Source organism: Coenobita brevimanus, chromosome 64 (assembly GCF_032717465.1).
Source record: "Coenobita brevimanus isolate Jiangsu-jjx chromosome 64, ASM3271746v2, whole genome shotgun sequence".
Classification (NCBI taxonomy): domain Eukaryota; kingdom Metazoa; phylum Arthropoda; class Malacostraca; order Decapoda; family Coenobitidae; genus Coenobita; species Coenobita brevimanus.
Genome location: NC_137017.1, coordinates 24,846,213 through 24,869,080, shown reverse-complemented (window position 1 = coordinate 24,869,080; position 22,868 = coordinate 24,846,213). Strand labels below are relative to the sequence as shown.

Below are 22,868 nucleotides of genomic sequence, written 5' to 3'. Positions count from 1 at the left end.
TGGCTTGGATAAAACAACGACACCAATCTTCACCTAGCCAATGTCACCCAAGCTACAGTGCCTAATCATCACAAGCTGTACTCTCTCGTCCTTCCCACCTTTCATCACCGACTCACCCCATCCACACCCACTCTGCTTCTACCATATCATCCTACATTTCTCTTCCGCACCTCACTGGCTTTCTAAGGTAAAACTAGAATAACTCCTCCAAAGCACATTCTCTGCCCATCCTCTCTCTCTCTCTCTCTCTCTCTCTCTCTCTCTCTCTCTCTCTCTCCTAAAATTCTAGAGTAAACCACACTCTAACCTGCCCAGTATTCTCTGCCCAGCTCACTCCTATCTTCCTCTCCTCATTCATCTTTTAGGACAACTCACTACTGATTATCTTGCAGTTACTGAGAGTGAGAAACCAAAGATCATACTATAGTTAATGATAATAATGATGATTATGATGATGATAATGATGATGATGATGATGTTGGTAGTGCTTGTGATGATGATGATGATGATGATGATGATGGTGACGATGATGAAGGTGGTGGTGATGATGATGATGGCTATAATGATTGTGGTAATGTTACTGATGATGATACACACACACACACACACACACACACACACACACACACACACACACACACACAAACGACGCTAAATACTCCGTATGCTTGCAGAAAGACTACTGTTTGCGTGCAACTGGGCGTGAAGGTACACACAGCAATACGTACAGGGTTATACCTACATGAGTATGCGTTCATGTGGGTATTGTTACGGAACAGAGAAAGATAATGTACACTTTAAGTGAGAATACTAAAAATCACTACTGTCCCGTAAAGTTCCAGGTTCAAAACAAAAGAGTTAGGTAAAATTACAAGTTAAAGTTTAATGCTCAAATTAACTACAAAACATTCAGGACTCATAAGGATAATGTAATGGCAAAAAACAGGTTAAATATATGGTTAACTGCAATAGCCTCTATTAACACGAAATTAGCAAGAGTGAATTTATCTCAGTCAGCCCTGATAAAATGAGAATGCCGGATAATACTCAGTGAATGCAAGATATATTATTCATCATTCATTCATTGCCAGACGCCATGTATCCCACACGGGGTGGCCAAGGGCTTAGAGTTAATTGTTTTACAGGGAAGGGCACTAATCCTCCACCAACCCCACTTGACACGTAGGGATGCCAACAGCATCTGGTGTTCCCAGGCGGTCACCCATCCAAGTACTAACCAGACCCAACGTTGCTTAACTTCGCTGATCGGAGAGGAAACGGTGTACTCAACGTGTATTACAGATACAAAATATCAAAAATGACTGACATAAAAACACATGAATCACAAAAACCCCACTAGGCCTAAGAATTAACACCTTACGCTACACAGTACAAGAAAAAAGGCAATAACACTTATACTCAAATTACACAGCTGCTAGATGGTTGGAGTCTTCCTGAGCACTCACAATAATAACAACTGTACAGGGGAGGACAGAGATGTGAACAAAATGAGGAGTAGATCTAAGTGGCAATTAATGTAGAGACTGAGCTCATTATATAGGGGCCGGCAGAGCTTGATACAACTTGTAAGAAGGACGCGCAAATGAAGCCATGGGGACAAAGAGTTGACAATCCTGCTCTGAACAACAGAAAGAACGACTTACTTTACTATAAGGGTAGAAGGGGGGAGTGAGGTAGAATACGCTCGTGATCAAACATGCAGCATACTGCACGTTAGAATTACACAAAGGATGATGAAATCATAGGCTATGTAACAGTATGCACACATGTAACTGCCCACAGACACATACACATGCACTCAGGAAATGGTATACACTTTGAGATACATATACACATTATATACTTAAAAACACCAATACAGATGTACGCAATATCAGATGACTTTCTGCACATACATACCCTCACAGACATATACCTCTGCACACGTGCATACAGACATGCACACACACCTACTTATGCGCACGTATACTACACACACGTATATACACACATAATTCATACATACCTTATACTGAACAATGTACGATCTACATACAAAAATAAACACACACAAACACACACACACACACACGCACACACACACGCACGCACACACGAACATGTACATATGGTCGTGTTCATAAGCAGAGCAGACGCACATAAAATTCTCATGGTCCAGAAATAATGGTGTTTGGCCTTAAAGAGAGAGAGAGAGAGAGAGAGAGAGAGAGAGAGAGAGAGAAATTCAACGGGTTGCATGTTGTTAATGAGAAGTTAGTAGTCTCATCCGTTTGCACACACACACACACACACACACACACACACATAAACCTGTAAAACTGACATATTTCCAGGTACCTCCAGCAATCTGCAATGGAGGGCGTTAAGCAAAAGGTGATACCCTGCCATCTTAGCACCCCTGAGGAAGCACCCTAAACGCCTTGACTACCATGCGTTTGCTTCTTATCAGGCTACCACTAGACGAAAAGACTGAAGCAATGAAGGAAAAATCTTGAAGGGTTTATGAAGGCTATATCTATACTCACCAGCTCACCAGTCCCAGTAACCTCTCCTTAGCTAAGAAAATCGTCTTAAGATAGCAGAAACAGAGTGAAAATATATCACTTTCAGAAGGTTAGAGCACCAACATCCTAAATCCACCTTAATCTAACTTCAACTTGTTTAAAAGACCTTTGCTAAACCAGGGTATTAAATCAAATCAGCCTGGCCAAACAAAACCACACATGACCTTACCTAACCCAACCCACTCTAACCTATCCTAACCCTGGACACCATATTCAGATAAATGAAACCCAGTCTAACAAAACCTGAACGAACCTAACCCAGACTAACCTAACTTAACATAGCCTATAGTCTAAAAACCAACCAAGCCTAACCTAACCTATCCTCATTCACAATTAACATGAACCTACTAAAATCTAACCTAATATAATGCAACCAAATCCCAATGATCCTAAACCAATCTAAACCTAGCCTAACTGAACCTATACTCATCTAACCTAATCTAACCAGACCACAGTCAGTCCAGTGTAACCTACATTTGTGCTATGTCTTTCATCATTTCTCAATCCTATGTCATCTCATCCAGTAGGCTGGTTTGAGATCACGATGATGATGATGATGATGATGATGATGATGGCGACGATAATGATGATGATGACGATAAACCTTTCCTTGTCAAACCAGTCCCAGATCAGTACAAAATAATTTCGATTTCTTGGAATTATAACACTGATGATGATGATGATGATAGAGATAAATAAGGCCAAGTAATACTCACATTAACAGTAAACCCCTGCAGCTGATGCAGGGTCTTGGCCGGCTGGTCACCAGGCATGTAGGCAAAGAACTCCTGGTCATCGAGGTACCACTTGAGGGAATACAGGTTCCCACGGCTGATCTTCCAGTGGCACTGCAGACGAACTGTTTGCCCGAGGTCAGCGAACGTTGGCACTGTCACTCGCACTGTTACCATATCCGCCGTGGCAGAGGCTGTGGGGCAGAGATGGCGGGTGTTAGATGAGGAGAGATTGGAGGGAGGGAGAGTGGGAGAAACACAGAGACAAGAGAAGAAGAGAGACTGGAGGTAAAGACACAGGCAGAGCAGCTTGGCACTGTCTCGTACTGTGCCATATCCGCTGTGGCAGACGCTGTGGGGCAGAGAGAGAGAGAGAGAGAGAGAGGACCGTGTGGAGTGGCTGGAGATAGAGAGGGAGGATGGGAAAAATACAGAGACAAGAACTGCGGAGAGACTTGGAGGTACAAACACAGAAGAGCAGGTTGGCATTGTGACTCGCACTATTATACTGTACATCGACTATGTTTGGACCTGTGTGGCAAAGATGGACTTGTTAGATGTGTGGAGATATTAGAGGGAGAGGGAAAGAGGGAGACTGGAGACAGAGGGGCAGGGACTATCGTTGGCACTGAGAGAGAGAGAGAGAGAGAGAGAGAGAGAAAATTGACATTTTATTCAGTTGTATGGATGCTCTCAGGGACGCAAGGGGTAAATCTTTTCAGCCTGGCACATAGTATTTATTTCATCCTTGTTACCTTCAATTATTTTATTTCATTCAAGAGGCATTTTTTCTGCTAATTGGAGCGCATACAACTTTCAATGACCTGTTCGCTTCAAAAGACCTCCATAACAAGCCATCAGCTAGAATTGAAAAAAAGAAAATAAAAATCTCCGGACTGATTAGGTTAAGGGATTGTCCGAGAGCCTAATGGAAAAGCAGGGGAAAAATTATAATGGTATGCAAATCCTCAGTCTGTTCCCTGCAACATTCGGGATAAAACGCAAGACCGTGCGATCCGGCAGTCCACGCCCCTACCACTACACCACTTCACTTTTAACCCCTTCAAACCTGTGACGCGTTTTATACAAAATTCCTGCTGCTCTGGAAGGTTTTATTACTGGTTAAAATGAACAGAGAATAGAAAAATTTAACTAAAGAAAAGGCGAATGATGAGTTCCAGGGAATGTCTTTTTTTTTTTTTTTTTTTTCATACTCTTTGGATCGGATACTACCTTTTTCTTTTGTAATATTATTCATACTTCCAGACGATATTAGTCACAACAGGCGACATTTTTCAATTCGGAGAGGTTATATATTGCCCACGTTAACCTTTTAAATATTAGAGTTTCTTCCTAAGTTATAAAAAAGTCTATAAATTGCCTGAATAAACTAAACAATCCGTCATTGGAGGAAAAGGATAAATTCTTTGAGTGACGTATTTCTCCTCCCTCCCTCAATTTAATCTCTCTCTCTGTCTCTGTCTCTGTCTCTCTCTCTCTGTCTCTCTCTGTCTCTGTCTGTCTGTCTCTCTCTCTCTCTCTCTCTCTCTCTCTCTCTCTCCCTCTCCCACCATACCCTGCCTTCCCACCTTCTTTCCCCCTCTTACTTTCCTCCTTTCCTCCTTTTTCTCCCTCCTTACAGTTTTCTTTCTCTCTAAGTCTCTCCTTCCGCTTGTCTTCGTATTTTCAGTGTTCTCTCCCTATATACTTGTTTTCCTCTTTCCCTCCCTCCTTTTGTCCCTCTCCCTCCTTCTTTGCTTCTTCTCTCCATCCTGATCCCCTTCTGTCTCCTTCGTCACCTGCTTTTTCCATTTCTTTCTTCCATCATTCTCTCTCTTTCCCTTTATTCCTCCCTCCTTCTGTTCTTCCTTCACCTTCATTTTTCACCCCGTCTCCTTCCCTCTTTCTTTCCACCTTCTCCCCTCCTCTCACTCTGTAGCTGTCGTTCCGTCCTGTCTCTTTTTTTTCTCCCTCCCTCCTTCCCCCTCGCTGCTTCCTCGCCACTATCAAGGGCCTCTTCATTTGCTAAGTTACCGGAGACAGGAGGCACAGACGTGTTGGAGAGACAGAGTGAGGCAGGGTGAGGCAGGGTGAGGTAGGGTGAGGTAAAATGAGGCAGGGTGAAGCAAAGTGAGGCACATTGAGGCAGGGTGAAGGAGGGTGAGGGAGGAGAGCAAACATTCCTTCCCCATTGTACCGTACTTGGCCATCATGAGACAGAGACGCTCCCAGCTACCACCCTTCATCCGAGGTGAGGGTCCAGTTTAGTAGCGGTATGTTACAGGTGTGTTCTTATGGTCAGGTCAGTTCAGGTCATTTCACTCGGCTCAGGGAAACGGTCAATGTACTGTAGTGCCCGGGTTCGAATCCTAAAGAGGCAGTTGTTCTCTCTCTCTCTCTCTCTCTCTCTCTCTCGGTAGCGTGTGTTCAAATGAAGGCCTTCCTGCGATTCACTGCTCCATTACCATTCATTATTCAATCCTTCATTCTCCTCGGTTCAATATAGACAGTGCGTTATTGTCTCGTATTAATGGCTTTTTTCTACGTAACCATGCTAGACTCCCTCCCCCCTCTCTCTCTCTTTCTCTCTCTCTCCCTCTCTCTCTCTCTCTTTCTCTCTCTCTCTCTCTCTCTCTCTCTCTCTCTCTCTCTCTCTCTCTCTCTCTCTCTCCCTCCCTCCCTCCCTCCCTCTCAGTCTCCTTATCCCTCTTCGCTCTCTTTATCCTCTCCCTTCCGTTCTGTCCTCTCCCTTCCCCTCCCTCTCTGCTTATCACACACACACACACACACACACACACACACACACACACACACAATTCTCTCTCTCTCTCTCTCTCTCTCTCTCTCTCTCTCTCTCTCTCTCTTCCTCAACTACCCAGAACTCGTCATGAATTTTGCACTCATAACGTTGGTAGTGGCAGTTCTTATTACTTGCGAATACACCTGACTTTCTTTCGTTATAATTACCTGGAAACATATCTTGGTTTTTCGTTCGTTCTAATCGCTTACGAACACACGTTGATATTTCTTTTCGTTCAAATTACTTGCGAATACACCTTGCTATATCTTTCGATCTAATCAATGACGAATACACCTGGCCACATCGTTCTTTTTAAGTGCGTACGAACACACCTTGCTATGTTTTTCGTTCTAATTACTGACGAACTCCCCTAGCCATTCGGTTCTTTTTAATTACTTGCCAACACACCTGACCATTCCTTTCGTGCTCTCACCCGCCCATGTTATCCCGACTGAAAAGCACGACACTCTATCGTTAAATTCGCTGTTTCTCCCGACGACTTCATGCAGTCACACAGATCCATTTTGGGCCAAGTTAGAGTGAAAAGGGTGTAGAGAAGACATGCCACGATCCCATACACTGCGTGCTGAGGTGATCCATCCAGTTTCTACCTTCCCCATCCTTTACTATGGATCCTGTCCACCTTTTTTATAACAAGAAAACATAGGGTGATAATGATGATTATGATAATGTTGATGATTATGATAAAGGTGTTGTTCTTGCTGCTGCTGCTGTTGTTGTTGCTGCTGCTGCTGCTGCTGATGATGATGATGATGATGATGATGAGAGTGCTGACGCTGATGATAAAGATGGTGGTGGTGGTGGTGTTAAAATGCAATTATGGCGTTATGATAAATATCAGGATGAGGCTGATGGTGATGATTCTTATGGCCATGATGATGATGGTGATGACGATGATATGGTAATGATGGAGTTAGCTTTTTCTATCACTCTCTTCATCTCTATCACTATCTGTCTGTTCAACTGTCTATTCATCTTTATATATCCGCGGATTCACCCAACTGCCCAATTTTCCATTCATCTATCAGTGTATTTCTAACGATCCTACTTTTATTTATCCTTCTGTCTTTATTGATACCTGTCTCTCTCTATGTATATGTCCATCCAACTACCTACCTATCTGCTTTCCTATCTATCTATGTATCTGTCTATCCATCTGTCTATCTGTCAATCTATATATCTGTCTATCTATTTGTGTCTGTTTCTTCCCATTACTCACTTCCACGCAAAGTCATGACAGATTCAAAAGCTTTAACCTTCTCTATGTATTCGAAAATCGCTTTGTCGATGAGGAGTCAAAAACAGAGATGGAAGAAATAAAAACAAAAGAGATATAAAACGGACTCATGCAAGAAGTGGAATTATTTATTTTTATGGATCTGAGAGAGAGAGAGAGAGAGAGAGAGAGAGAGAGAGCAGCTCCTCTCGTGATGTTGTGTCAGAATCTTCTACATATGTCAGTCGCCCCATACACGCAAGAGGCTCTGACGAAACACACACACACACACACACACACACACACACACACACACACACACACACACACAGCAGCTCTAAAATCCACTTTCTGATCTTTAGGGCGAACAACATTACCTCCTTCAACGACTTCTCTTTAAAAAACTCGCGCCACCAGGTGATTATATTTACCTAATCAGTAACTTATTTTTTTTACAGAAAATGAACAGACGAAAGAAAAACAGATTAAATAAAAAACTTCCATACACCAGTTTACAGGTCTCATCCATTCATAAAAAAATTTGTAACTGTTGGACTTGTACTGGTGTAGGTTGAAATCAGGGGAGGAACTATTCTGGGGAGAAGAGTTCCAAAGAGAGACAGTTCGGGGAATAAAGGAATACTCGAAAAAAACAATAACACACCTTGTCAGACAGCCAGAAAGCTCCAGTGAGACGGATGGACACAAAGATGAAAAACACTACTATGACTGACAGGACGAAAGAACATGAGACAACGACAGGACAAGAGGCCAGCTAAACCGGTGTTCTAAAAGACTGGACAAGTGGAGTGTTAGGGTAAGATAATTGATGAAGCAGACGTGTTTTGGTGGGGTGGGCAGGAGAGAAAGAGAGAAAGGGTGAGAGGACATGGGCAGAAAAGACAGTTCAGTAGATACTTTTTTTTTTTTTTTTTTTTTTGAGAAACAGAGAGAGAGAGAGAGAGAGAGAGAGAGAGAGAGAGAGAGAGAGAGAGAGAGAGAGAGAGATCGTAAAGCGCATATCAGTACGGGTCACATGAACCTTAACTTCAAATATTACCCCACAAGGTAGGTACAGTTCTAGTATTCTCGTCCAGGTAACGCCACACTGCTTTATCCAGGTGAGAGTAAGCCATAGGAGCCTGAGTGTTAGTAGTGAAGATGGTGGTAGTAAGTTAGGGCCAGATGAAAGACTAACTAACCCGGTATTATCAAAGAGTGATCCTTAAACTGGCTGCTGCAACACTCATTATGTAACTCTTGACCCCTCCATCCACTGCTCTGCCAACCTCAACACCACTACAAAACCAAAACACCTTACTGCATTACGGCGAGGTCAGTGCAGTCGGTCTGGTGTGATGGTATTGGAGGAGGGGATACCAGCAACCAATAATGAACTGTGGCTGGGTAATCGCAGTTAGGTCTGGTGTGATGGTATTAGAGGGAGGATTTTAAAACCACAATCGCGTTTGGCCAAGACCAGATGATTACTCTCAGGCGACAGTGAGTTTTGAACCCTGTAAATAATTTATGGTACCAGGACCTCTCTCTTGGCTGAGTTTTCTCGTATTTTATTCCATCTATGGTAAGATTATTTTAAGAGATGACATAAATTACTGAAGCCTGGGAGTGTTAATGGTCTTGTGGAAGAGCGGTAAGGACTAAGCTGCTCCCTTTAGTGCGATGGCTTCTAGCAAATTTTTATTCTTTATTCAATCAGACGATTTTATTCAGCTTTGTGGAACCCCTCTCATATGCATGAAGTAATTTATATTAACCCCTTTACTACGAGGCATCTATGCAAACATACAGAAAATGTCATCTTTTCATGGGGGTATGTGTCTGCTTTGGTAACACCACATAACTGAGATTCACCAATCTTCAGAGAACACACACACACACACACACACACACACACACACACAGTCTTAACATATTCTAAACTGATACGATAGCCAGGTGGTTAACAATGCTATCTTCTAAAATGTCAGTCCAAGAGCGCAACATTTGAATCTTAGTGCCGAGAGATGGAGGACTTAGAGTAACACAGATTCAGATGATAGAGACGCGATCACGACCAAAAACATGACCCTTCCGCTTCGCCGTCGGTAAAATGGAGAGCGTGAGAGACAATGTTGGCCTGGAATGCAATATAAAGCAGACATCCAGCAGTACAGGACAGCAAAGAGACCAGCTGACGTGTGCGTAAATAGTGAAATACGTGACGAGAGTTGATGTGGAACCGACATCACCATAGACAGGGAGAGAGACAAGGGAAAAAAGCAAGCAAAAACTGTAAAGAGAAAATGAAATATGTTTATTTCACTTTATTATTTTTATTATTATTATTATTATCATTATCATGGCTCCCGGGCGAGACATTTCTAAGGCCTTCTTCTGAGTCTAGCACATATCTTAGATTTCCAAAACCCCACTCTTACGGATCCCAACCTATTATTCGTTTGTTTATCTCACTAACTGCTGTTGTAGACTGTCCCTCTTCTGTTATGATACTACTGCTATGGAAGGTATTACTTTTGATGAATAAGTTTCTCGAAGGTAGGGTGTGTTGAACCGACCCTGTACTTTCATTAAACGGACTCTATTTGTGACCCCATAAAAAAGTCTCAAACACGATGGAGTCAAAATATATCTTCTGTCTATCTATTGCCAAACGCCTCAATCCTGTAAGAGGTGGCTAAAAACAAATCGCCTCCATGTCGCCCTGTCCAACGCAATTTCACTGCCCTGCTCCCAGCTCACACCCCCCTCTCTCATATGCCTCTCCACTCCATCCCTCTCTGTCATCCTCGACCTCCCTCTCCCTCTCCCCCCTTCATCTCACTCGCATACACTCTCATCGTCAGTCTCTCGCTCTCCATCCTCTCCACATCCATATCCACAACACAACGCTCCTTCACTTCCTCATTTTTTAATCTGTCCCTCCACGTAACTCCACATCCTCCTCTCAAATAACTAATTTCCACTGCTCTCACTCTTGACTTGTGTCCTTCCAACAAGGTCCAAGCTTCACTTCCATGCGTTAGGGTTGGTATCACAATACTGTCATGCAGAGACTTCTTTACTTCCATGCTTACTTCCCTGTTCCTTGTCACTGCTTTTGAAGAACCAGCAACCTTTCTTCCCTGCTGTACCCTTTCAAGCACTTCACCCTCTAAACTTCCATCCTTACTCATCACACTACCCAAGTACTTAAACACACCCACATTTTCCATTTTCTCCTCATCCAGCCTCATCCAGCTTTTCTCTCTTCATAGCAATTCTCTCTCTCTCTCTCTCTCTCTCTCTCTCTCTCTCTCTCTCTCTCTCTCTCATATTTCTTCCCAGCCTATCTGATCGAGCGCCTAGTGTGAATCTCAGCCTACCTGTCAGTCACTCTCGCTGCTCCCGCTCCTTCCTTCCTTTTTTTTTTTTCATGACTTCTTCTTCTTCCACACTCCTCCGCTTTTCTCCTCTTCCTCCTCCTCCTCCTCCTCCTCTTTCTGGTACACTTCCTCTTCCAGCCTTCCTCCTTTTCCTTGCTTTCTTTTCGTTTGCTCATTTTAAGTTGGTTTTCTTTAATCTGCTGCACCTTCTTTCAGTATCATGACAGTGGCGACCACCACCACTACCATCCTGCTTCTTCTCCTCCTCATTATCATCATCATCATCATCGTCCTCCTCCTTCTTCTCCTCCTCTTCCTTATCCTCCCCCCCTCCTCCTCCTCCTCCTCCTCCTCCTTCTCCACCCCTCCTCCTCCTCCTCCTCCTCCTCCTCCTCCTCTTTCTTATCCTCCCCCTCCTCGTCGTCGTCGTCCTCCTCCTCTTCCTCCTCCTCCTGATCATCATCGTCAATCATCATCATCATCATCATCATCATCATCATCATCCAGGGATGGACCCAAATACGTATTTGTATTTGTACTTGCAAATACAGTAAAATCAGTGTGTGTATTTGTAGTTGCATTGGCCTCCTGACAGATTAGTATATTTGTGTCTGTATTTGTATTTTGTCGCTTGTATTTGACCCCTCCCTGTCATCATCATCATCATCATCATCATCATCTCTCCATTTCTCCCTGATATAAATGTGTTAGGTATGATCTAACAACGGGAATGGGAAAATTCTAAGCAAGAGACAGCGAAATGGACCATGCAGTCAGTCAGGCGGTTAGTCAGTCAGTACGTGTATGTGAATTTGTATGTACTGTATATACGTATACAGTATATGTCTAATCATCAGTCTATGTACTTTTTCTTACGGGCTATCTATTTGCATGGATATGTATGTATGCGTGTCTGGTTGTTTCTCTGATTGGCTGTCTCTAACTATTCGTTGTCTACCTACATTTGGCCATCTATCCATATCTATTTAATTTATCTATGTAGCCTACCTTTTATACCTCACATCTATCTGTCTGTCTATCTATCTGGGTCTGGCTGAGAGGATATGTGTCTGTATTTGTCCATATCTACCTACTGTATATGTATCTATCAACTCAGCATTTAAGCCTCGGCAATTCTCAAAACATGCAGTATTAAACCCTAAATCCTAAGGCAATTTCGGACAACATCCGGGATTCGAACTCGCTGCCTTGTTATCCATAGTTCTCTCATCTGCCTCCCGATCATTACTCAGATCTGTCTATCTATCTATCTAAATCTATCTGTTCCCATGTCTACGTATCTATCTATCTATCTGTCTAAATCTATCTATCTGTTCCCATGTTTACGTATCTATCTATCTAAATCTATCTATCTGTTCCCATGTCTACGTATCTATCTATCTATCTATATGAATGTATATCTATCTATGTATATCTCTATCTATCTATCCATCTAAATAACCACCAAAGTGAATAATTATATTTCTAATGATACTGAATTACCAACACTACTCCAGTAACATTTTTCATCTTAATCTTGCTACCTTCAGACGATTTTACGCACCTTGGAAGACGCTTTTTGTACTGGAAGACCAAAGAAACGCATCTCCCAAAGAAGGCACTGTAAACATCTTCAAGAAAACCCTTTAGTACGATGAAGGTGGGGTTGTTACAAAAATACCTTTAATCTTTATTTTTTTTCTCATTCTAAAATAGTATACCCAGCGACTGAAATTTTGCTTAGTAACTTCTCCTGTTTATATCATCCTGTTGTTTTTATCAGTACAGCAAAACCCAAGATCTTCATATAACAAACAATATATGAAATGAAGCCGCCATCCAGACATATTTTGCCTGCCGAAAAGCGTGAACAAGATTGGTAACTAGATACTTTTATATACAGGCATTTAAGGACAGACAGATAGATGGATATTGATACAGACTGATCACCTGGGTAAAGTACTGACTGGAGCGAGTGTACATGGAGGAGAGAACAATGAACGATACGTATTTATTAACAGTGGCGCCTGCAAAACAGTAAACAGATCTAATATTTCAGTGAGACTAGAAACAGAAACATTTGGCTCTCTAAAATGTAACACTAAATCATCTTGGCAGCTGGAATCGACCTGGCAAAATGGAAGTATCAAGTGGAACATTTATATTATGCATGAAGGTTACCTGAAACCAAGATATATACAAGAACACAACTTTGCATTAATTCTATAACGTAATTTGAGAACTATAAGTAATGCTAGATCACGTGGAAAGCTTAGAGCAACCTTGAAAGAAGATGCCATTACTAGAATCAGTATTAAGAAAGGAGGTTCTTGGAATGTTGGAAATAAAACATATTAATATCATTATAAACTGAGAGGCAACTGGAGCCCTAGAAACAACATACGATCAACTGGAAGGCTAGGAATGACCAAACAATAATAATAATAATAATAATAATAATAATAATAATAATAATAATAATAACACTAACAATAACAATAATATAAGCCGTAAATAACCAGCTCATAATTCTACATCCATAATAGAAATGACCTAAGAAGTAAAAAATACAAGCAAACCAATATACACAAAGAACGTGAAGCCTCTGCAACACTTTAATGCAACACTAATCAACGTGAAAGCTGGATATAAAATGTCAATTGGAAAAAAAATGTGAATCGTTTATAATCAGACTGTAAGGAACCGTACATGGAATGAAAACTAGACAAAATACATCTTCATATGAACTCCTGAACGCATTTAGGGCACTTAAAGACAATACTGGATCCCTTTGGAAATTGGAAATGAACTGAAAAATAACGAGCAATAACACCAATTTTAGAGGCACCTAAAAAGAAAAAATAAACAAAGATATATTAAGCCCGGAAGGTCATGCCAGGCCTTAAAAGTAAAATCAGGTCCATGTGAAAACTGAAAGAGGGCTGAGAAAACAGAAAATAGCAAGAAATAACTTGAACAACAATTTTAAAAGCGCCTGGAAAGAAAAAATAAAGGAAAACAAAGATATACTAAGACTTCAAGGACATGGGAGGCCTTAAAAATAATATTAGATCATAAGTAAGGCTGAAAACTACTTGGAGAGCAAAAACATACAATTACTTTAACATTAAATTTAAAGGCACCTCAAACGACAGAAGTAAAGAAACAAAGATATATAAGGACTGGAAAGCCACTGCGGCCCTTAATTGTACCACTAGATCAAGGTGAAAGCTGGAAACGACCTGGAAAGTAGAAAATAACACTGGAACCACTTTAGACCACGACTGGAAGGCAACTGGAGCGGAGAAAATGATAAAGTGTTGCTTAAGTCCTCATCAACTTCACTCTCTCTCTCTCTCTCTCTCTCTCTCTCTCTCTCTCTCTCTCTCTCTCTCTCTCTCTCTCTCTCTCTCTCTCTCTCCCTCTCTCTCTCTCTCTCTCTCTTCCTTCCACTTCTTCCACAGTCCCTCCTTCCATCGCTGTTAACCGTTTCCTTTCTTCCTTTTTAGGGTTCTCTCTCTCTCTCTCTCTCTCTCTCTCTCTCTCTCTCTCTCTCTCTCTCTCTCTCTCTCTCTCTCTCTCACACACACACACACACACACACACACACACACACTTCCCTCCTACCTCCATCCCTTCCTCCTTCCCAACAACCCTTTCCTTCCTCTCTCATTTCTGTCATGTTTCTTTCTCATTTCACTTATTCCTTTTATTTTTGTTTCTTTGTTGTTTTCTCTAACTGTCATGGTATTACTGTACAGCATATTTTCTGTTGCCTGTGTGTGTGTGTGTGTGTGTGTGTGTGTGTGTGTGTGTGTGTGTGTGTGTGTGTGTGTGTGTGTGTGTGTGTGTTTACCACTCTTAATTTCATTTCCTTCTCCTCCCACCTCATATGAACCCCTGATTTGTGTGTGTGTGTGTGTGTGTGTGTGTGTGTGTGTGTGTGTGTGTGTGTGTGTGTGTGTGTGTGTGTGTGTGTGTGTGTGTGTGTGTGTGTGTGTGTGTGTGTGTGTGTGTGTGTGTGTAAACTCAATGTAACATAAATATACCGCTTCCCCGTACAGTAAAAACGTCTACACACACACACACACACACACACACACACACACACACACACACACACATATTATCATTATTCACTGCTCTGTTGTATTAAAATGCCCTGTCCATTCAAACACACAAACACTGCCTCTTTTACCAAAATAATCAGTCAGGAAATAACAATGCTTCGAAATAAATTAAAATAGATTCTGTATCGCTCACAAGGGCTCAGTTCTGTGCTATCCTTGTCATATAGAAATTACGATTTTTTTATATATATTCTTCCTTTGGGGTCCCTCAATATTCTCATTATTACTATCATCTTTACTGTTATTTTCTTTACGTTTCATCGTCTTTATTGTTATGGCTATCTTCATCATTCGCATTATTTTCGTTTGCGTTATCTTTTTTATGCCCATCAGTGGCTTTGATTTGCAGGAGGGACAAAGAGGCCGTCTAATCTTCCTCTGTCTCCTGTTCTAGCTTTACAGTATGTCTAAGTTTTTTGATTAAAACGACAGTAGGCTATCGCTATTTTCAGGAGAAGGGGTGCCAAATCTTCCCTTGCCAAGTACTTCTTGTAAATTGATATATAAGTTACGGGAGGGAATCGATCATAGTAGATGTGTTTGAGAATCCCACCCCTCGTCCATTCAGAGTTGAATAAAACTGGTGATAGTCTGAATACAATGAAAAATACTCAAAGTCTTAGCAAATATTTCTTTAAGACCTATAGATATGTCACTAAAATATCCCTACTGATACCATTTTACTAGTTCTAAAAGACAGCCGTGGCATGTGTTTAGTGCTGGTGATTGGTATTAGTGCCAACGTGTCATCTCTCTCTCTCTCTCTCTCTCTCTCTCTCAGACAGAAACATATACACACACACGCACAAGAATGTTTATTATTATCATTGTGCCCTTTTTTCCAGAACACACACACACACACACACACACACACACACACACACATCACGATCCCACCATCACACGTGCACACAGACATCCGCCGCGCCGCTCCTACTACCCTTATAGATATGAAAATGTACATACACATACGACCAAAAATAATCATCATTATTATCCTGCCCCCTTCTTCTTTCCCATTTTTATTTTATTTTTCCATCGTGCAAGCATATTTTAATACCCCCTCCAACAAAAGCGCCTACATCCATCTCCCCATCACCACCCCCTCCCCCTCGTCACGTACAGATTAAAAAAAAAAAAAAAAAGTATATTCAAGAGCAGGAAACCAAAAACAAATGCAGCTGTCATCAGGAGCGTCATTTCCGCGTGGGGCAAGCAAAGGATCAGCGGTCTGTGTGTGTGTGTGTGTGTGTGTGTGTGTGTGTGTGTGTGTGTGTGTGTGTACTTGGTTCGCACTGGCTGGGATAATGGTGGACTTACGCATGAAAACGAACAAAGTGGACATAACTGCGGACTGGGTGGCGGAGAATATGGTAGGTAAAAGGTGGAGGGGGTGGATCTTGTAGGGAGAGAGATGGGAGAAAATGTGTTTGGGAGACAATGGGATGCAACCACCACGCATTAATACAGGCAGGAAAAATGTAAATGCGGTGATGAGTAGCTGAGAAACGGATGGAAGTGTAATGTTATGGGGAAAAAAACATGGGGGAGAGTAAATATGAAGTGACAACAGAAGCGAAAACAAGTGGTAATAATACACTGTGAACTTAAGTATTACTAAGGACGGAACTGGACGTATTTTGGTGGTTGACACGTGGAGAATAAAGTGGAATATTTGTGAGGAGGATGACAGGGTGGAGAGGGTAAAAATGTGTGTGGCTGTAGAAAAGATGGAGAAAATGTATTGGACGATGAGTAAGGGTGGATGTAGTGGTCGGGATGATGGTGGATTTACGCACCATCACAAACCAGAGTAGTCGTTAAGAGTGTCCGTGTGTGGCGAGATGAGTATTTCGGTATATGGTAACTAAAGGGCGGCAGCAGCACAAGTCTGAATGTTTGCAAGTCTTCGAATACATGCTTATGTGGGTTTTTCAGGCATTATGTTACCCAGGTTATATAAGCGGGCACTGGGATAAAGACTTTGCTTCCCTTCAGCATCCCATTCTTTTAACGTCTAATTGTGTATTATTGTATCTATCTATGAGTGCCCTTTTGGTCTGTTGTGCAAAACTGTATTCAGCTACATGTCAGTATTCAGTTGCCGTTCCTTAGCAAAGTATATTTTTATTTTCACTTTAACCATTAGTTAGATAAGTCCTATAGTATTTTAGCATACTATACATAAGTCACATGAAATCTGTCCTAAATTTAAGTCTGCAAACTACATATAAACTCGAGAATAATACTCGTAACGGGTGGTTGACGATTCGACAATGAGAGTTCTTGATGTTCCCGTGTTTTTCATAATGTAAATATTTCTTAAAGGGCAGTGTATTTCATAGACAGGTGTGACTGAGCATCCAACCCACAAAAAATATAATCTACGAGCGGATGAAATGATTATATTTAGGTTTCTAACAATTAATGCTGCAAGGATAGTACTGGCACAAACAAATGCAGATAATTAATTCGTGATCACAGCTGACGAATTTAGCAAAGAGAAATCGTAATTGAAACTGGCTGAAATTTATCCTGGCATCTCTTGTCCTCACCGTTTCGTCATTGTTCTCTCTCTCTCTCTCTCTCTCTCTCTCTCTCTCTCTCCACTCCCAGACCACGACTAAAATTAATGTTGCAACCGGCAGTTCTAGTCTTTTTGCCTGAACCTTTTTTAGTACCTCGGTGAATATTAAATTTGGACCTGGAAATGAGACTCTCCGCTGACCAAGTCGCATATTATATGTAATGACCATTGCATATGCAGCTTGATCGTACTGCATAGAATTTTGAACACTGGAATGGTGAGTAATTGTAGGTGTCGCTCATTTCTGTCAGGTAGTCGACTTAGTTTGATTATTACACCTTACTCTTTTTCTCCGTTTTACATAAATCATTTTAATATCGCTAAGTATTGCAAAGATAACGAGCAAAAGGAAATTAACTAGCCGTATCCAAAAATAAATCGCTATGGAAGAGATGCTACGGAGCTTCCTTAACTGACGAGAATTAGGACCCTAGCCTTGGATCCTTTCTACCCTTACTATACTCCTTTCACTCTAACCTGGTCTAGATTTTCGTCCTTTTGTGGCTTATCCCACGTAGATCAGTGCCAGAAGACAATGCTGCAGTGTCCCTACATCCTCCTCATCGCACTTCTTCGTGACTAGCATCATATTCGTGTTAATCTTTTCTTACATTTCAGTGTTCAAGATGGAGAGCTGGCAATTTTAGGCCAAGATAGAGTAAAAAGAGTAGTGAACAACTCTTGGCCAAACGGCAATGATAAATGGGTAGGAATTTCGGTACATAATATTGCAACCACAGGAGTAGGAAAGAGATATTGACTGGCACTCTACGTCTGGTTCGGTGCACACACACACAAACACACACACACACACACACACACACACACACACACACACACACACACACACACACACACACACAGTCACATATGCAAATCGCCTCTAAACACGCACGTACATACGGTAGTTCTTTCACTCTTTGTCCCACACACACACACACACACACACACACACACACACACACACACACACACATCACCCACATACGCATTCCTTCTCTAAGTTAGATCTCTCTCTCTCTCTCTCTCTCTCTCTCTCTCTCTCTCACACACACACACACACACACACACACACACACACACACACACACACACACACATACACACACACATTCCTCACGCCACTCTCTCACACTCTGTTCATATTGTTACACATACTACACACACTGCAACACCACACACTGTATGCTTCACCACAGGATTTCACACCACACACTTCCCCCCCCCCCCTCTCTCTCTCTCTTACTTTCATGTTGGTCCCTTACGTTACTTTAACACGCGTACACTTAGTTAATAAAAGTAAATACAACATCTATGTCCACTCAGATACGTAGAATCATCACTGTCATGAACATCACCTTTAACATCAACGCCAGTATCATCATTAGCCTCGTCACAGGCATTGTAGTTATTATCATCATCATTATCATCATCATCATCATCATCATCATCATTATTATTAAAATCAACCTCACCATTTATGTGAACATTATCATCATCACGAACAGTATCATCAGCATCAGCATCACTAACATCATCATCAGCATTATCATCAGCAACACTATCATCGTCATCATCATCATCATCATCATCATCATTCATCATCATAATCCACTGATAGATCGGTGTAGATTTAAAGAGTTGTGAGATATGCATTGATTTTGAAAACGAACGAATGGAGAAAAAGAAGGCGGCTTTAACTTGCGCATACCAACAGCATGGACGTCTCAAGAGGACAGTCCATTTTGTTAATTCCATAGTCCGTGTTCTCATCGATTAAGGAAGTTCCCTAACACCAATTCCTAAGCGATTTATTTTGCCTATTACTCCTTACTATCCTCTTCTGCAACATTTTAATCAAGAAGCTATTTACTAGTGTCATCTTGTTCCAGTGAACCCACACTCTTATTTCACAACTCTTAGTGGATGATGATGATGAGGAAGAGGAGGTGGAAGACGACGACAATGATGCTGAATCTTGAAGCAGCCACCTTACCTCCAGATGATCTTGTCAGGAGCTCCTACGAGAAAGCCTAACCTTTTCACTGAGCCGATTGACTTGGCATATTCTTTCGTTGCTAATGTCAGACGAATATAACTGCTGAACGAACTTTCCAATTCATACTCCTCTCTCTCCCCGCATCTTTGCCTAAAACATCTTCAGTAAATTTGACTCTTCCTCTCTCCTTCCTCTTTTTCCCTCAGATGGCTCTGTTGCTGTTTCGTCCTCTGGAAAACTAAACCCTCTGCTCAGATGTCTACATTTTACTCTATATTTTGGATAATTCTGGTGCTGTTCCTACATCTCTTCGCCCCTCTCACTTCATCAAACCAGGCATCATAATTTCTTCAGAAGATGGATTTTTTGCCCTACTGGCTTCAGAACTTAGAAAACATATGGTTGTGATGTGGCCCTTAAAGTCGTTCACAAGACCAATATGCCCTTTTTACTGTCACTGCTCATGTTAACCCTTCCAGCCCATGACGTACCGGTATGCATCTTATTCCTGCTAGCTCCAGAAAATGTCAGCTTTGGAAATATTTTTTAAAACTGGACGGAGGGATTAGTTATATCCTTTTTTGATCACTTCACTACGAGAGATCTTTCCAAGTTTGTATAAAATCACCTGAGAGAGCAAGAATAAAATGGAAATTGTCATTGGGTTGAAGGGGTTAATGTTTGAAAGTCTGACAGCATCATCTTCAAAGGTGACTGGAAGTGGAAGTAAAGGCGTGAAATGTTACGTTGGTTGGCATCAAGACAACAGAAGGGACTTTGGAAGCGGCCTTTTGTGTAGCTTGGGTTCTGACAATTTTATGTGCGACCACTGATCTGACGTCCCATTGTCTATTTCAGTAGCTCTTACCTCCACCTGTCCTTGCCCTCATCTGGTATTCTCCCTGTGTCTCGTCTGCTTTCCTTTACCCTGCTGTCTTAGCATCCCTCTGTTTCTGATTTCTTTCTTCATCGAACTATACATTGTCTTTCGTGCTCTCCATTCTGTTATTCTATTTACTTATTTTCCTGCTCCTCTTATTATTTTCTTTATTAATTTTTGTGCTCTCCTTACAGTTATTTTCTTTACTGTTTTGTGCTCTCCTTAATGTTACTTGCATTACTTATTTTGTGCTCTCTTTACTGTTGTGTGCTTTACTTATTCTAACGTCAGACAATCTTTCTAAACTTGACCTTTACCTCCTCCTTTGGCATCCATCTTACATAATATCAAAACTTTTCTGACATTATTTCTTGACCTCCTTTCCATTTATATTTTGTGTTTAAATGATTTTCTCCTGCCATATTCTTTAAATCATCTGGTAATCTCTATAAATTTCGTCTTTTTCACCCTCCTGTTTTGATATCCATCTCCTTGGCCATCTACATTTTTTCGTATCCTTTCTCGACTTCACTTTTAACATTTATCTGAGTTTTATGTACATCTGTTCCTTTTTTTTTTTTTTTTATTGCATGGCATTACATATGAAGGTGATAGTCCTATTTAACCCGATTTTTTGACATCCACATTCATTTTACCCTCGACTTCTTAATCTATCTTGACTTTGTTCATATTCCCGTAAAAAAATATTAACATCTATTTTAAGATTCTCATATGCTTTTTGATCCTCTTCTTTTTCTGTATACCTTTGAGTTGACTTCCACCTTCACTGGACAGCAGACTGGAGGCTGTGACTTTCTTTCTCGACTTCTGTGATGAATACACTCAGAGAGTAACTGTAACTTCAAATGCTCTTCTCACGGTATGTATTTCACGTCTTTTGGCATCTTCTCTTAATTTCGTGTTATTTCTGTGATGAATATGCTGGAATTTCACACACTCTTCTCGCGGTATGTATTTTACGTCTTCTGGCATTCTCTTACTTACGTGGTATATTATTTACCCTCTCTCTTGGACATGTATCTGCGCTCTCATCTCAGCATCTTTACACCTGAAGTCTCCTCCTACCACTAACAATTGTATTCGGTCAAGATGTATTCCTCTTTTCATAATATATATAACCTTTTGATTTGACATCCACTTTCACTGTATTAAGATGGTTGTATTTAGATGACTGTATTTAGATGACTGTATGTAGGTGAATGCATTTAGCTGATCGTATTTAGATGACTGTATTAAGATGACTGCATTTAGGTGACTGTATTTAAATGGCTGTATTTAGATGACTATTATGATGACTGTATTTAGACGACTGTATTTAGATGACTATATTTAGATAACTGTATTTAGGTGACTGCATTTAGATGACTGTATTTAGTTGTATGTAGATGACTATATTAAGATGTATGTAGATGACTGTATTGAGATTTGGCTGAGGGGGTTAGATATAAATTGCCCAGAACTTTCACTACAAAACCATTTCCCAAGACAAATAAAGTCCATCGCATAAAACATAAATCAACAGACAAATAAACCAAATCCATCACAGCATTTATCGGGTCAGTAACAAATTTTTCCAACTACTAGAAATATTAAACAAATTTATTTTTCTCCTGCCAGGCAATTTTATTCAGATTTCCAGTTGCCTTTCATAACTTTCTGATCAAAATTATATCACAACAATCGTCATCATGCGTACTTTTTTTTCACCTAGGATGGAGAACGATACATACCATTAAAAATAAACATTCCGAAAGTAGTGTTGAAAATGAGATCGTTTGGCATAATGTAAAAAAAAAAAAAAAAAAAAAAATCTACGGCAGAATTTATCGTATTCCTGAAAAATATTCACAACATCAGAATTTTCCATAATAATAATAAGTAAATCTGAGCTGGAGTATGGAAGGTTAACTCGGGCTGCCTCTCGTGCATCGTGGCTGTGTAAAAGTTTGGCCAAATGCAGGTGGTTCTAATGCATGTATATTAACCCTGAACCCGAGGCCGGAGGGTGGAAGGTAGGTGAGGGAGGGAGAAGGAGAGAGAGGGACAGAATCTGCGAGGGAGGTAGAGAGAGGAAGGAAGAGGGGAAGAGAGTATGAGAGGGAAAGAGAGGGAGAATGTGTGAGAGGGATGTGGAGGGAGGAAGGAAGAAAGTGAGAAAGTGTGGGTGAGAGAGAGAGGGAGATTCTGTGAGGGAGGGTGGAAGTTAGAGTATAAGAATGTGAAGGAGAAGAGAAGAGTGAGAATGTGTGAGAGGGGGTGGAAGGAGGAAGGAAGAGAGGGAGAGGGAGAATCTGTGAGGGGGGGTGGAGGGAGGAAGGGAGAGAGGGAGAATGAGAATCTGTGAGAGGGTGGATGGAGGAAGGGAGAAAGTGAAAAAAATATGGGAGGGAGAGAGAGGGATGGAGTGTGAATGTGTGAGAGGGGGATGGTGGGAGGGAGAGAGTGAGAAAGTGTGGGAGGGAAGGTTAGGGGACCCAGGCAGAGGAGGTGAGCGAAAATGAGTGGAAGG

The 22,868-nt window shown here is 41.2% G+C and overlaps 1 protein-coding gene and 1 pseudogene across 1 annotated transcript in view; both read right to left on the bottom strand.

The window, feature by feature from the left end:
• The window catches only part of LOC145404709 (uncharacterized), a 159,137-nt gene that overhangs the window by 32,548 nt on the left and 103,721 nt on the right, over window positions 1-22,868 (bottom strand). The window contains exon 2 of the mRNA XM_080276260.1: window positions 3,302-3,513. Coding sequence (XP_080132386.1) covers window positions 3,302-3,513 — 212 coding nt within the window. The remainder of the gene's footprint in view (window positions 1-3,301; window positions 3,514-22,868) is intronic.
• LOC145404757 (5S ribosomal RNA) lies at window positions 1,190-1,307 on the bottom strand (annotated as a pseudogene).